The following is a 13,570-nucleotide window of genomic DNA, read 5'->3' as shown; positions in this document are numbered from 1 at the left end:
ATTATTAGTCTCAAATGGGGTTCCTCGTCATCGAATTACTCAACAGATGTTAGTAAAAACTTTTAAGTACTTTAGAAACTCAATTAAACTTTATTCACTATTATTGTTTATTCCTATTTGGCAAAAAAAACAACAAAAAAAGCATGGTGGTTAAAATACTAAACCTAAAATAGTGGTGGTTAGTAACACATCGAAGCTGTTCTACAAACTACACATTGAAAATGTTACTCAATTTACTGATGTTTTTTCTCATTTCCTTATGTAAATAGTTTAATGTTTCCTCATTTTTAAATGTTTCTTTAAGTTTTAGAGCAATATGTATTAATTTTTATATATACCTTTTATGTATCGTTGTTATGAACAGAAGATTAACATATATAGAAGAGAATACAAATCTGACAAGTACCTTGTTTTATTTTGTCAATACATAAAGAATTGTACAAAAATTTAAGCTACGACCGTCCTTCATATTTAGTAGCAGCCTACTCATCTTCTGGTTAAGAACCAGTTTTTTAAACATTATCTATGCATAATCTACAATCTCTCTCTTTTTTTTGTAACTTTAACTTAGAATATCCCATTTCTTGGTCATATCCGTATATTCGCCGTCAGGAGGATCATAGTTTTTGATTGGTGGTGTTTGCACTGGTCCTGACACTTTGAATGGTATAAGTGCTGAATCAATCTAAAAGACATGAATAATACATAATAAAATTACAAAAAACACTGGTCTGTAATATCTCACATAACTTGTGTTTATCACACAAATAGAATAACAAGTTTAGTAAATGTTTTAGCCAACAGGAAAATTGAGTTTTAATTTAATTGGGTGTGTTTAACCTGTAAAAATATAGTCTAAATGGGCCTTTATGTTAATTTCAGCGTCACATTTATCACAGTACAAAAATCCAACTTTCAAAACCAAATGTTTTCAATTCACAGTCATAAATTTAAGTAATGTCACTAAAATGATCCTGTTACAGACACCTACTAGTATCTTACAACTGAAATCCTATTTATGTAATTTATCGTAAATAAAGTACGAGAAAAACACGTTTTGTATGAACACTAAACAATTTATTATGGGATTACTATTTGCCAAACAAAGTTTTATAATAATAAGGTAACATCACCATCGTCAGATTTAAATAATTCATAGAAAATGTGCAGTTAACTTTCACAAATAAAAATAAAGTTTTAATTTCAGAATTTAAAAATAAACAGACATCAACTGCTCAGAAGAAGTTAACAATTTGTACCTTTTTGTACAGTGTATAGTTCTTTCTAAAAACTGTAAACTTACCTGAATAGCTTCCTGGTATAATTCCTCAGACTCTTCACGCAAAGCCACAAGAGCTCGATTTTGTGCAGATATAATTCTTTCTATCATGCTCATTTCTGCCAGATGCTGATGGTATCTGTAATGAGCCCACTTCTTTTGTAGCTGATACTGTTCTTCAATTTCCTCAAACGTCAAATGGCTACCTTCTCTCTTTCTCAAACTTTAAAGAAGAAAAAATCTATACTTTTCAACTGCAATATCTAATAATAGCAACTTTATTGGATATTATAAATTCCTGAAATTCATTAATTTGAAAAAGATCACTAATTAGTTTTAATTACAGCTGAATTATCCAAAGCAATTTCTGTAGTTCAATAAGTCTGATTAGTTTCTAATGTTTTGAAGGCATGTTTATTAAGTTTCATGCAAAATAACACAAGCACTACCTGTGCTAGCCATCCCTAATTTTGAAGTGATGGACTAGTGGAAAGGTAGCCAGTCAACATCACCCACTGACAACTCTTGGGCTACTCTTTACCAACAAAATAGTGGGATTGATGAAAATATTATAATCCCTCCAATGGCTAAAAGGAAAATGGGTTATATTGAAAGAACAATACTAAATGATATAAAATAATTATATTTAAACATCATATAATAGTCCATGCATATACGTATCTATCTAAAAAATAAATAATTTGGGGTTTGAGTTGTACATCGAGTAAAGAGCAATGAAGAACTGTACCAAGACTCTCTTGTTCTTAATGTGCATTCTTCATTTGGAGATTTTCAAATGGTAAGCACGTGCTATTGTGCTGCATTTTGGTAGAACAGATCTTATTTATCAAAAAAAGTTGGGAATCTACTGATACACCACTAGTCATCATTTTCATTCTCTTTAAAACAAATCTTATTTATCAAAAAAAGTTGGGAATCGACTGATACACCACTAGTCATCATTTTCATTCTCTTTAGAAATACAAAATAGACAAACAAGTTTACAATAAACACTTAACATGTTGGTTGATGAACTGATCCATTTTTCTGTGCGTGAAAACGCCAACTGCAAGTGATTGTATAATAAAAAAAAGAAAATGGCTTTTTTTTTTTTCAGGTGAGCTAACTAAAGCACAAACCTCAAACAATCTTTTAGTTTGTTTTAGGAATTTTTCTGTAGCAAAAAGTTGAATAACTCCATTAATATTCTCTACAGCATTTTACATCATTAAACATTTAAAATATTAACTTTCATCACACCTACTTCTTTTTTTTTATTATACACCTGTATGTATAATCAACAGAATAAGAAATTTAATTTCAAGAATGCAAAATGTTTGTTTTACGTACGTAATTTCTTTCCTTAGAGATGGTGTAATTTCAATTTCTTCAATTGGTTTAAGTCTTCGAGCTGATTTTTCCAACTTACGAATAGCTTTCTCCAGACGCCTTTTTTTCCTTTCTTCTCGCATTTTAAGGACAGCAGGGTCAATTTTCTTCTTCTTTCGAAGTGGCTCAGCACTAGATAAAGTAAGAGCAACGGTTAACCACTTAGATAGCTCATTACAACCAACAATAACTTAATTCGTAGACAGAACTGCCACTACTCTTGTATAAAGAATCAGGTGTAACGTTCTGCAATTCACGTCTATTCAACTACCTACATGGTTACTTAAATCATAATTATATGATAGCTAAACAGTTATATACTAACATTTATAAGGAGCCTGACTACAAGAACTGGCATTCAGAATTATTTTGACCTGTGAAGATAAATTGCTATTTTCTGCTTCGGTATCCATTGAAATAATCGTAAACCACGACAGTGGTTCATGATAAGGAATTACACAAAACCCTAACAGAATGTTCGGCCAAAAAGCACCTTAAACAGTAAAGATTCGGTTCAAACAACACTTTGAAACCTTAACTATTGACTGCTAAGGCTGTACACATATAAAAATGCATATGTTAGATTTTTTAAGACCCATAACATAGGTAAATTAATATGTAGAATTATGCAATAACTATGTTAAAATACCTTTATTCGTGAACGTTCGACCCTCTTAACAGAACCTTCATCAGGCAACAACAGATGTAAAACAATTTAAGAACTCAATTAATAAAAATAAATATAACAAAATAACCAATAACCAAATAAAGTATGAAAAGGTGGTATCATGATAAAGAACTTTTTCCACATTGATAATAAATAAAGACAAACAATAAAAACCATTTTATACAATTGTAAGGAACACAAAATAAATATAAATAAATATTGCAACACATAATGCACTATTTTATATTATTCCTCACAAAATTACAGATTTTGGAAAATAACAAAAAAAGTGAAACTTAAAATGTTTGTCAGCAAGCCCCTGGAACCATCAATAATTATCTATTTTACTTTGTGAAGTTTAAAACAATCTCAGAACCATTTTCTAATGTAGAAATAGTTGATTGTTTGTTAGTTAGCTGAAATGTGTTTTTTTTATAAAGCATATTTAAATAAACATCATCAAGTAGCAAAATAAAAGTTGACGATGATGAGTTGACGACCAAATGTAGAACTCTACTTTCCAGTATGCAGTTGATACTTGACTGGAAATTACAAATGATTTCCAGGATGACTTATATTTAACTTTTCATTTAGTAAAAAAAAACAACATCCTGTTTGTAATATAAATGGTGTAATGTTTACTCTGTATTGTTTAAAGGGATAGTAGCTTATATCTAAAATTATAATATTCTGTATGCCTTTAGGATGTGTACAAATTGAGGGCTTAACTCCCCTCCTGTAACATATATTAATGACAATAAGAGATAATTTCATAACTCTCCCAAAGTTTTAAGTAATGATTTCATTATTTCTAGTTAAATTTAATTTAATTTAAAAAGGCAGTTAAATGGTACTTAATCTTAAACACGTTCATAATGTCTGTATATGAATTTTTTATTACTTCTAATGTTTTATTTATATAAAAGAATGTGTATCATATAATAAACACATTAGGATCATGTTATTTATTATATCCTACCCTAGTGGAAAAGAAAGGTGGAAAAGAAGAGGTTGTGAAGCGGTGTGGATTCTTCGGTTAAAAAGTTGGTGGCACCATTGAGAAATAGCAGAGCTACAAATCCTGAAATATAGCATAATATTATAGAGTAATACACTTCTACTTTTATTAAGCATCTACTATTTAGTATTATACCAAAATAATGTGAAATATATTATATCTTGGAATGCAAAAATATGATTTACATTCAGCAAATTTGACATCATAACTTGCTAGTGAAAAAAATCTAAATTATCTTGAAATGTGTTTAAGCAAACAGTTATTCACTGAAATCATGTAACTTAAAAAAACTGCAAAAGGCTTAATTTAAATATATGATTTATCATTTTGTGATTGTACTGTGGTGCGTTAACTACGTTTACTGAAGCAGATGGAAGTTTAAAATAAAATCACAATTCATTAAGCCATTATCAGAAATTTACGGGTATTTAACTTTTAAGGGTACACACCGACACAGAAATAAATTATAAATTACGGCTCATTGCACTTTTTTTTATACCCTGGCGTAAACTACACTGTTATGGTAGTAATGCAATAAAAAGTAGTATAATTTAAAGTTGTAAGTACAACTTAAAATATTGCAAATAAAATACTAGTTACCACTTCTTCACATTTTAACTAAAGTTTAAGTGGTAACTTAATCAAGTTAATGTCTTTAGTGTAAGTCACAGACTTTAGTGCAAGTCTCCAGCCATAATACAGACCTAGGTTGGTGCTTCAGTAATGCAAGGGATACACCATTTACGAAAACAGGAAATAATAATGACATTATACTTTTTAATATTTCAAAATTTGCCCCCTTTGAGTAATTAAATAAAATAGCACATAATATTAATAACAGCTAAACAAGAGTCTAAGTTCTAACTAAATAATTATCCGAAGGTACTAATTGACACGACGAGTCATGTCAAGGACAATTCTGTAGTTATTGACAAGGTATAAGCAAATCTGTACTACGAATGTGTATGACAATAAAAACTCCTAACGTATCAATGCGTAAAAAAATATACAGGGACTGTTCTCTTCGTCGTATAGTTTTATGTAGTTGGTATTTACATCTCTTGTTATTAAAAAAATATTTAAACCTAGCTACAAACTACAATATTGTTTTTGTGAAGTTCTCAATAGTGTTAAAAAAGAGAGACAGAAAGCTTGTATTTAACGAAATGAGCAGCCGTTTATATTTTAAGATACTGTTATAAACTATATTTATGATGTAATTTGTTTTACGTATTAGTTAGAGATTGAATATTGTTAAAATTAGAAAAGTCCTAGAAATATCTACTTTGCTAGATTTAGAAATGGTGCAACCCATGCAATTGCATGGGGGCTCAAAGGGTCTAAATCCGCTAATGAATATTTAGAATATCTGTAGATTATAAACACGACGTTAAAACGTGAATTGTTTCAAGGGTATTTCAAGAGTAGAGCAAAGAGGTAGATCGGATTATTTCAAAATAGAATGCGAACTAGTCAGTGTATTAGTCTTTATTTAGACTGAAAGTTGAATAATTCTCACCAGATACTTTAAAAAGATTGTTTGTTTGTTTGTAATTAAGTACAAAGCTACACAATGGGCCATCTGTGCTCTGCCCACCACGGGTATCGAAACCCGGATTCTAGCGTTGTGTCCTCAGACATACCGCTGTGCCACTGGGGGGCAATTTAAAAAGAAACCACTAACGAAAGAACTATGCTACAACAATAGAAAATATGTACAATATATTGCTCTATTCTTCTAATATAATGAGGCCGTCTCACTTAAGTTATTACTACGGTATATCGTTAGTAACTTCAATTTTAAATTTTATTATTTGGATTAATAGTATCCCAGCGAGCTGAAGAACTCTGGATTGAGCGAAATGGGTCGTTGGCAATGGATTTTACAAATATAATGTGGCTGGAACACTATTATTACACATTCTTCTAATTCTTAAGATTCCGTAAATGAAGGACTAGATAAAGAATGTAGTGTTTAAAAATGTAATAGGCCTAATAAATAACTAATGTGTTATGACAAGTATAAGTGTAATCATGCTTCGCCAGCTTCAAAAAACGTACATCATAATAATAAAGATCGTTTTAACTGTGTTTTACACTTTGTATCCAATCTGCTTATCACTTAATTAGTATTAACTCAGACCAACCTAAGTTCAGCATTTTGGCCGAATTTCTTATTTGGCGAACTTATTCGAAGCAGATCCAAAGTATTTACAGTTTACCTGAGAACACCATAGTGTAATGCTACCTGAACGAGTATAAGCTGTAAATTTTGCGATTTATTTTCATCCACACTTCTCGTTTACGGTTTTAAAGGGACAGTTAATTAAAAAACAAAAACCTAAAAGATAAGTAGAATTATGATCTTGAATAGAAATTTCTTAAAAATCTTAAATTATTTCATAAATTTGTCTTTAATAATTTTGTTGATTCAGAGTTTTAAGTAAATTATTGAATTGATGAGCTCAATTATAGGTAATGATTTATTTATCACTAATATCTATTTTAATAGAATTATTAAGTCCTTCGAACCTGTTTTAAATTTTCTAGTATCACAGACAAATTTATGGGAAATTACTGCAGTTATTTTAAATTACAGAATGCGAGTATTTCTAGAAAAAGTATTATGCACTATAATTATTTAAATCAATTCGGTGATTCTCTTCTAAAAGCCGAAAAGAAAAAGTGTGATATATATATATCATCAAACACTCAGCATGTTACATTTTTGTACGTCCCCCAATGGCACAACGGTATGTCTGCGGACTTACCAAGCTAGAAACCGGGTTTCGATACTCATCGTGGGCAGAGCACAGATAGCCCTTTGTGTAGCTTTGTGCTTAATAAACAACAACATGTTTGTCGTACGTGATAATGATGTAATAAGTTCTTTCGAAAGAAATTATATTAAGGTTTTTTTTTCGAACCAATGACACTGGAAAACGGATATGACGTATATTTTCTGTCATTGTTCGCTGTATGGTAAGTGTATTTTTGTTTTAAAAAATCATAACAGTAATACGTGGTGTGATGTGAGTTATTAGCTCAAAATCAAAATAATTTAAGGTCATTGAGATAATCATAAAATTTAGAGGCATGATGTCTTCGACGTTAGTTAGGCTTACATATTCAACAGAATGGTTAGGGTTAGTAAGTGAAGTTTGACGGGAACGAGTGACAAATTGTTACTCTTTATGTAAGTTATCGGCTGTCTTAATCGTGATTTTATGGTACCCGTTTAGATAATGCGCATGATTGAGTTTTAAAAAAATCTAAGTATAGTGGAAAGTAAAAGAAAGACATATATTATTTTTATTGGAATTTAATATTTTGTATAATAAATATAGTTTAGGAAAAAAATAGGCCTGTAACTTTAAAGTTTAAATATAGTTTTATTGTGGCACACACTTAAGACTAAGTTAGTAGGCCCAGAGTTGTTTCATTTTTATAATACTTGGTAAACTAAAAATTAAATTACGTGTATATATTTTTTAACTTAATGTTTTAGTTTTACACGTGTTAATCACGAGTTCCATTTCTTTAAGTCAAATTAAAAAAAAAAATTGGTATGATTTTCCTAATTTAGCCAAGTTATTACTGATATATAAATCCCATAGATTTTTCTGAAGTGGCTTTTGACACTGATAAGATGGTGGCAGTTAAAACAATAAATTAAACTACAGGCCTGGAATCTCAAAGCACCTTGCAACAATAATACCACACCATTGGACCAATGCCTGTATTGGAGATTTAATGTTTAATATCAGTTTGAATTTATTAAGTGTGTCTTCATGAAATTTAATAGGCTTTTAGCAACCATTACACAAATTTGTTGTACACAAAAAATCAGAATTTTTATTAAGATTCACCAGTGAATTCACTAACTCAGTCTCAGAATAGTCTGAATGTAAGGTAATTTTCATGCTAAGAATAAAAATACTTTTTTTCATCTCACAGTTTTCATATTTCAGTTACATAATCTTCTAGAACCTTCTGAATGAATCTATTTTTTTGGATAAAACTTTATACTTTATCTCTACCCTAACTGTAAATAAAGTTGAAAAATATGAAATGAAATTAAACATATGTTTTTTGTTTACTAGAATGTCAGCAGGTTGTAACAGCTACAATTATTTATTTTAGGGGCTTTAGGTCTCTTTTCACAAATACTTTAATTTTATTGCTTTTTGAACTATGTCTGAGAACCGTAATAAACAGTAAGTCAGTGGGTGATGTAAATAAATGGATCAGTTTACACTATATCCCTTCTAAAGGTTTGAAGTTTTCACCAGTTAGATAACTCGTTAAATAATGTCTCTTCCAAACCTTTCGGTGTGTTTTGTTGTTTGTGTTATGTAATAATAAACTTAAGTTATTACACTATATCCCTTCTAAAGGTTTGAAGTTTTCACCAGTTAGATAGCTTGTTAAATAATGTCTCTTCCAAACCTTTCGGTGTGTTTTGTTGTTTGTGTTATGTAATAATAAACTTAAGTTATTACACTATATCCCTTCTAAAGGTTTGAAGTTTTCACCAGTTAGATAGCTCATTAAATAATGTCTCTTCCAAACCTTTCAGTGTGTTTTGTTGTTTGTGTTACGTAATAATAAACTTAAGTTATTACGTTTCAGTTGCTAATTCAGTGCACGGATATCAACAGCATGACCAAAGAGAGAACAGCACGAGTAATTCCAAATGCAGTTCAAGTTTGTACAGATGGTGAAAAACACTTCTTTACATCATTTGCTGCTCGTGATAAGGCTTACCCGATGCTCTGGTGGAATGCTCTTTTAGAGATAATAAGTTAAGAACCTTAATCATACAGTTTGTCTTATTTGAAGCTGTTTTGGAGTAAGTTGTTATTAAAGATATGTTTCACCTTAATTGCTGCAAAATTTGTCTCGGCCTGGATTTTTTTTTAACCACTAATGAAGATTTCCCTATAATTATTGAACTCCTGTCTTTTTGGCTATTTTACTATTAGCTGTGGCAGTGTGTACGTCTTAGTTATGGAGAAGAACCGGGCCTCACTAGCGACGATACTATTAGCTGTGGCAGTGTGTACGTCTTAGTTATGGAGAAGAACCGGGCCTCACTAGCGACGATGACAACTGTGGATCACGGGTTGATGAACATAAGAATGACCACACACCATAGTGGCCGATTAGCTGGATGTTACACCTCAAGAGATGAGTGAAACATTGGTAGCCACAATACAGGAGTTGAAGGAAGTAACAATATTATTACTGATGGTAAGTTGATTCATGTGTCGTATACTTTTTTACTCGGGTGATACATTGTGTATTTGAAATTAAGTTTTTACTAGGGTGATTCATTGTGTATTTGAAATTAAGTTTTTACTAGGGTGATACATTGTGTATTTGAAATTAAGTTTTTTTTTAACTTAAATTTAGTTGGATAAAAAGAAAGTTTAGCCAAATTAGTTTGGATGCTGTTGCTTGTATGTGGAATACAACAAAAAACTGCTTTAAATTGATTAGTTGAAAAATGTGTATGTTGTGCTAAAGCTTGTTTCTTCTATCATATTTGTAAAAAAACATTCAACTAGTTCGCTAAAACATTGTCCTTTTGAGGTAGATTTAAGTATTGACTTTTCTGACCAATTAAAAACAATGATATACAGTTAGTGATGAGAATACGAAGAAAACATTCAACTCACTCTTAACATACGTATACACTTTTCTCAGTAAAACGTCTATGTTAATTTCAGACGTACGCCATCCATTGTACACATGAAATGGGTGTTAAGATAAGTTACCATCATTTTTCCCTCACATGAAAACTGAAAATAAGTTTTGTTTTTATCAAATTGAAATAAAACAAAAACTTAGAAGCTAAAATATAAAATATATAGTAGTTATTAGATTGAATACAGAGTACCTGTTTGTATATAGTTTGACAATTTGTAGCTTTATTATAAAACGAAGTGTATGTATACTACCATTTGGCTGTGTATATGTATCGGTTTGTGTATAGGTTATTTGCCCTAACTTTAGTACAACATCAGACACATGTGGTGTGTATGTTGAATGTAGCTAATTTAAAGTACACTTGTGCTTGTTTTCTGTGTGTGGTTAAAGGGGTCTTTTTCTCAGTGCGTTTTATTATTATTTGCTTTAGAATATGGCTTCTCGTTTTTTTTATATATCTATCACTATTATATTAAGTATGTTAATTACATTTAGATATTAAATTATTCATTGTTTTTTAAATACTTCTCTAAGCTACAGAATACAGTGTGGAAAGGCAAACACCTGGTATAAACTTCTAGAATGCCCCCTGTGAGAGATTATTTAAAAGTGATCAAGGAAAATAACAGTGTACTGTACTTTTACGTAACTACATATATTCAGAGTCTGTACAGAAAGAAACTGTACAAGTGCAAAATTTCTCAATTCTAAACACTTAGAAAACTGAGAAAGTAACAGTACTTGCAATGGAATATGTGGATGAACCTAAACCTTTAGGCTACTTAAATTGGTTTTTCATCTGGCCAGACCTATTATTCAGGTTTTTGGTGTGGGCTGAAACTGTGTGTAATAGATATAGTAGGTGGATTAGAGATACAGTTGGTTGTCGGTGTTTTATAATTCTATGTTGTCTTCGATCTGTGGTGTGCAACATATGGACGAGGCTGTTGACTGAATGGGACTTTTTCATCTTATACATCCTAGTAAGTCCATATAACTTGAATGAGTCGAAAGTATTGAATTAATTGAGGATTGCTTCTAAACATTTGGCCCTGCATGATGTAGAAGTTAGAGTACTCAACTCACAGTCTGCGGGTTGTGGGTTGGAATCCCATCATTGAACATGCTCATCCTTTCAATTGTTGGAGCATTATAATGTGATGGTCAATCCCACTTTTAAATTAACAAAAGAGTAGCCCAAGTTTTGAAGGTGGGTGGTGTTGACTAGCTGCCTCTTTTCTAGTTTATAACTTTTAAATTACAAAAGAGTAGCCCAAGTTTTGAAGGTGGGTGATGTTGACTAGCTGCCTTTTTGATTTGATGTTGACCAGCTGCCTTTTCTCTAGTTTATTAATTTTAAATTAGGGACTGTTAGTGCAGGTAATTCTCAAGTAAATTTGCATGAAATTCCAAGAATAGATAAACAAACAAAAACTTGTTTTCTTCACTTAAAAGTGATACAAATAACAATGAAATACGATTAGTGATGAAGCTCTGAGAATACGAAGAAAACATTCAACTCTCTCTAAGAAAAAGTGAAATATTTGGTCATAATAATAAATAATAACTCACTGACCTTACATAAAGTTTAACAAAGTCTCTGTTAGTGTTTTTTTTAGATTTTCACTGACTAGTTTGCTTAGTTAATTATGTAACCGATGGATGTACTTCAGGAGTCAGTGGCTGGTTCTGGAAGTGTTTAATGTAAACCTACCATTCTTAATGTACTTTTCTGTAGAGTAATGATATGATTGTAACCGATGGATGTACTTCAGGAGTCAGTGGCTGGTTCTGGAAGTGTTTAATGTAAACCTACCATCCTTAATGGACTTTTCTGTAGAGTAATGATATGATTGTAACCGATGGATGTATTTCAGGAGTCAGTGGCTGGGTCAGGAAGTGTTTAATGTAAACCTACCATCCTTAATGGACTTTTCTGTAGAGTAATGATATGGTTGTAACTGATGGATGTATTTCAGGAGTCGGTGGCTGGGTCAGGAAGTGTCTCTGAGCTGGTGGAGGATGAACCTAGAGAAGAAATGCCACATGTAGGAAGTGTAGATCCAATAGAACAGATCCATTCTGTGCAGTATCCAACAGACTTCAGTGACACTACAGAAACAGAACCCGATGATCATGATGGTGAGTGTAATCTTTTATGTCTGTAATAAACATATTACACTCTTCTTTGGAGAAACAATTAGTTTAACGGCTTTTAAGTTTTTACTATAGTGTATAACATGAATGAATAAACTTTGTCTTAGGGTGTTAGCCTGTTTCATTTAAAGGCAGGTTTCTAAGTAGTAGCTGATTTGGCAGAAAACAAATTATTTGAACAACATTATCACAAATGAAAAAAAATTCTGTTTACTTTTAAAAGTTCAACATTTTAATTTTTGTGTCACAAAAACTATCTACGATAGTAGATAAAGTTTAAAACATAAACACCCGTTTTAGACAAACAGACTTACAATTTATATTTTACAGAGAGCAAATTTAATAATGTAATTTTAGGCCTAGTTGAGAAGGTAGGTTTGTACAAACAAGCTAACAATTTAATTATAATCCAAAAACAATCGGCAAAAACTTACAATAGCTAACATCAACGAACATTTATTAGAAAGAATTTCAAGTTACAAGACCTTATCGGCTCTTGTCATCAGGAACATGCAGTGTAAGTAAGCTAAGTCACTTTATAAACTACACCAAACACATTAAGAAATGTTAAGTAGGGAATTATTAAGAAGAGTAAACTGATTCCCTTAATATATTTTAAGATATTATCATTTCTAATAATAGTCCATGTTTTCAGTAATTGGTAGGCAACCTTCATTTTTTAAAAACACTGTTTTATCATTTCCTACTAACATTAACTTTTTTAGTGTGTTCAGGTGATGGTATTACTTATGGTGTAACCTGTCATATGATTTAAATTTATAAATCTGTGTAATACTGTACTGGCATACCTCCAATGAACAGAGTTGGCAAGTTTTCAGTATTTTTGCTTTTTCTTCTTTGAAAATACTTCTAGTTTTTCACTTTTTTAATTATCTTATATTTATTACTGTGAACACGAGTGTTTCAAGTTGTATTGTTTCTCCCGATAGTTGGCGAAGTATCGTGTTTGTGTTTGAATCATGATGGAAAAGAAATGATGAACTCGGTGATCCCTCTACCAGTTGAGCAGGTCTTCAGTCTTGTATTTTCTGGCTCAAAGTTTTTTTATGATCTTCTTGCATCAAGGAAAACGTACAGTAAGTAAACAAGTCACAGTCACTTATCAATATTCATTCAGACTAATTACACTGGCTTACGATGGTTTTATTGTCTTGAAATTTTTACATCTTCTACAGTAATTCCTGTATGCTGAATCTAAAAATTATATCCATTTTTCACCATCACGTATAGATTTTTCACAAAACGTCATAACGCAATATATAAAATTAAGACCACAACACATAGCTTTGAGACTGAAAGACGAAGGTTTTACAAAAAAAATACAGGA

General features: G+C 31.0%; 2 protein-coding genes across 9 annotated transcripts in view; one reads left to right on the top strand and one right to left on the bottom strand.

The window, feature by feature from the left end:
- Nucleotides 1–394: 394 nt before the first annotated feature.
- On the bottom strand, nucleotides 395–5,279 carry LOC106475652 (39S ribosomal protein L40, mitochondrial-like). Its single transcript, XM_013936333.2, has 5 exons — nucleotides 5,058–5,279; nucleotides 4,315–4,416; nucleotides 2,630–2,800; nucleotides 1,304–1,502; nucleotides 395–685 (listed from the first exon to the last, which is right to left on the bottom strand). Exons 1-5 carry the CDS (start codon nucleotides 5,120–5,122, stop codon nucleotides 563–565), a joined length of 660 nt encoding a protein of 219 aa, XP_013791787.1. The 5' UTR covers nucleotides 5,123–5,279; the 3' UTR covers nucleotides 395–562.
- Nucleotides 5,280–7,144: 1,865 nt separating this feature from the next.
- Nucleotides 7,145–13,570, top strand: part of LOC106475651 — a 10,068-nt gene continuing 3,642 nt past the window's right edge. For 3 of the 8 annotated variants that reach the window (XM_022379709.1, XM_022379714.1, XM_022379715.1), the window contains exons 1-4: nucleotides 7,145–7,335; nucleotides 9,339–9,606; nucleotides 12,045–12,207; nucleotides 13,173–13,319. In XM_022379709.1, coding sequence (XP_022235417.1) covers nucleotides 9,544–9,606; nucleotides 12,045–12,207; nucleotides 13,173–13,319 — 373 coding nt within the window. In that variant the 5' untranslated portion in view covers nucleotides 7,145–7,335; nucleotides 9,339–9,543. Of the gene's footprint in view, nucleotides 7,336–7,411; nucleotides 7,550–8,985; nucleotides 9,607–12,044; nucleotides 12,208–13,171; nucleotides 13,320–13,570 lie in introns of those variants that run through there. The other 5 variants (XM_022379713.1, XM_022379711.1, XM_013936332.2 and 2 more) reach the window with 5 other exon arrangements.

Source organism: Limulus polyphemus, unplaced genomic scaffold (assembly GCF_000517525.1).
Source record: "Limulus polyphemus unplaced genomic scaffold, Limulus_polyphemus-2.1.2 Scaffold8935, whole genome shotgun sequence".
Taxonomy (NCBI): domain Eukaryota; kingdom Metazoa; phylum Arthropoda; class Merostomata; order Xiphosura; family Limulidae; genus Limulus; species Limulus polyphemus.
The sequence above is the reverse complement of the archived record's forward strand: the minus strand, read 5'-3'. Positions and strand labels throughout refer to the sequence as shown.

Coding starts and splice junctions, on each gene's coding strand:
- LOC106475652 (XM_013936333.2), bottom strand. CDS start 5,122: ATGTCATTATTATTTCCTGTTTTCGTAAATGGTGTATCCCTTGCATTA. Junction 4,417..5,057: donor TTACTGAAGCACCAACCTAG/GTCTGTATTATG, acceptor GCTATATTTCAG/GATTTGTAGCTCTGCTATTT. Junction 2,801..4,314: donor CACCTTTCTTTTCCACTAGG/GTAGGATATAAT, acceptor TACTTTATCTAG/TGCTGAGCCACTTCGAAAGA.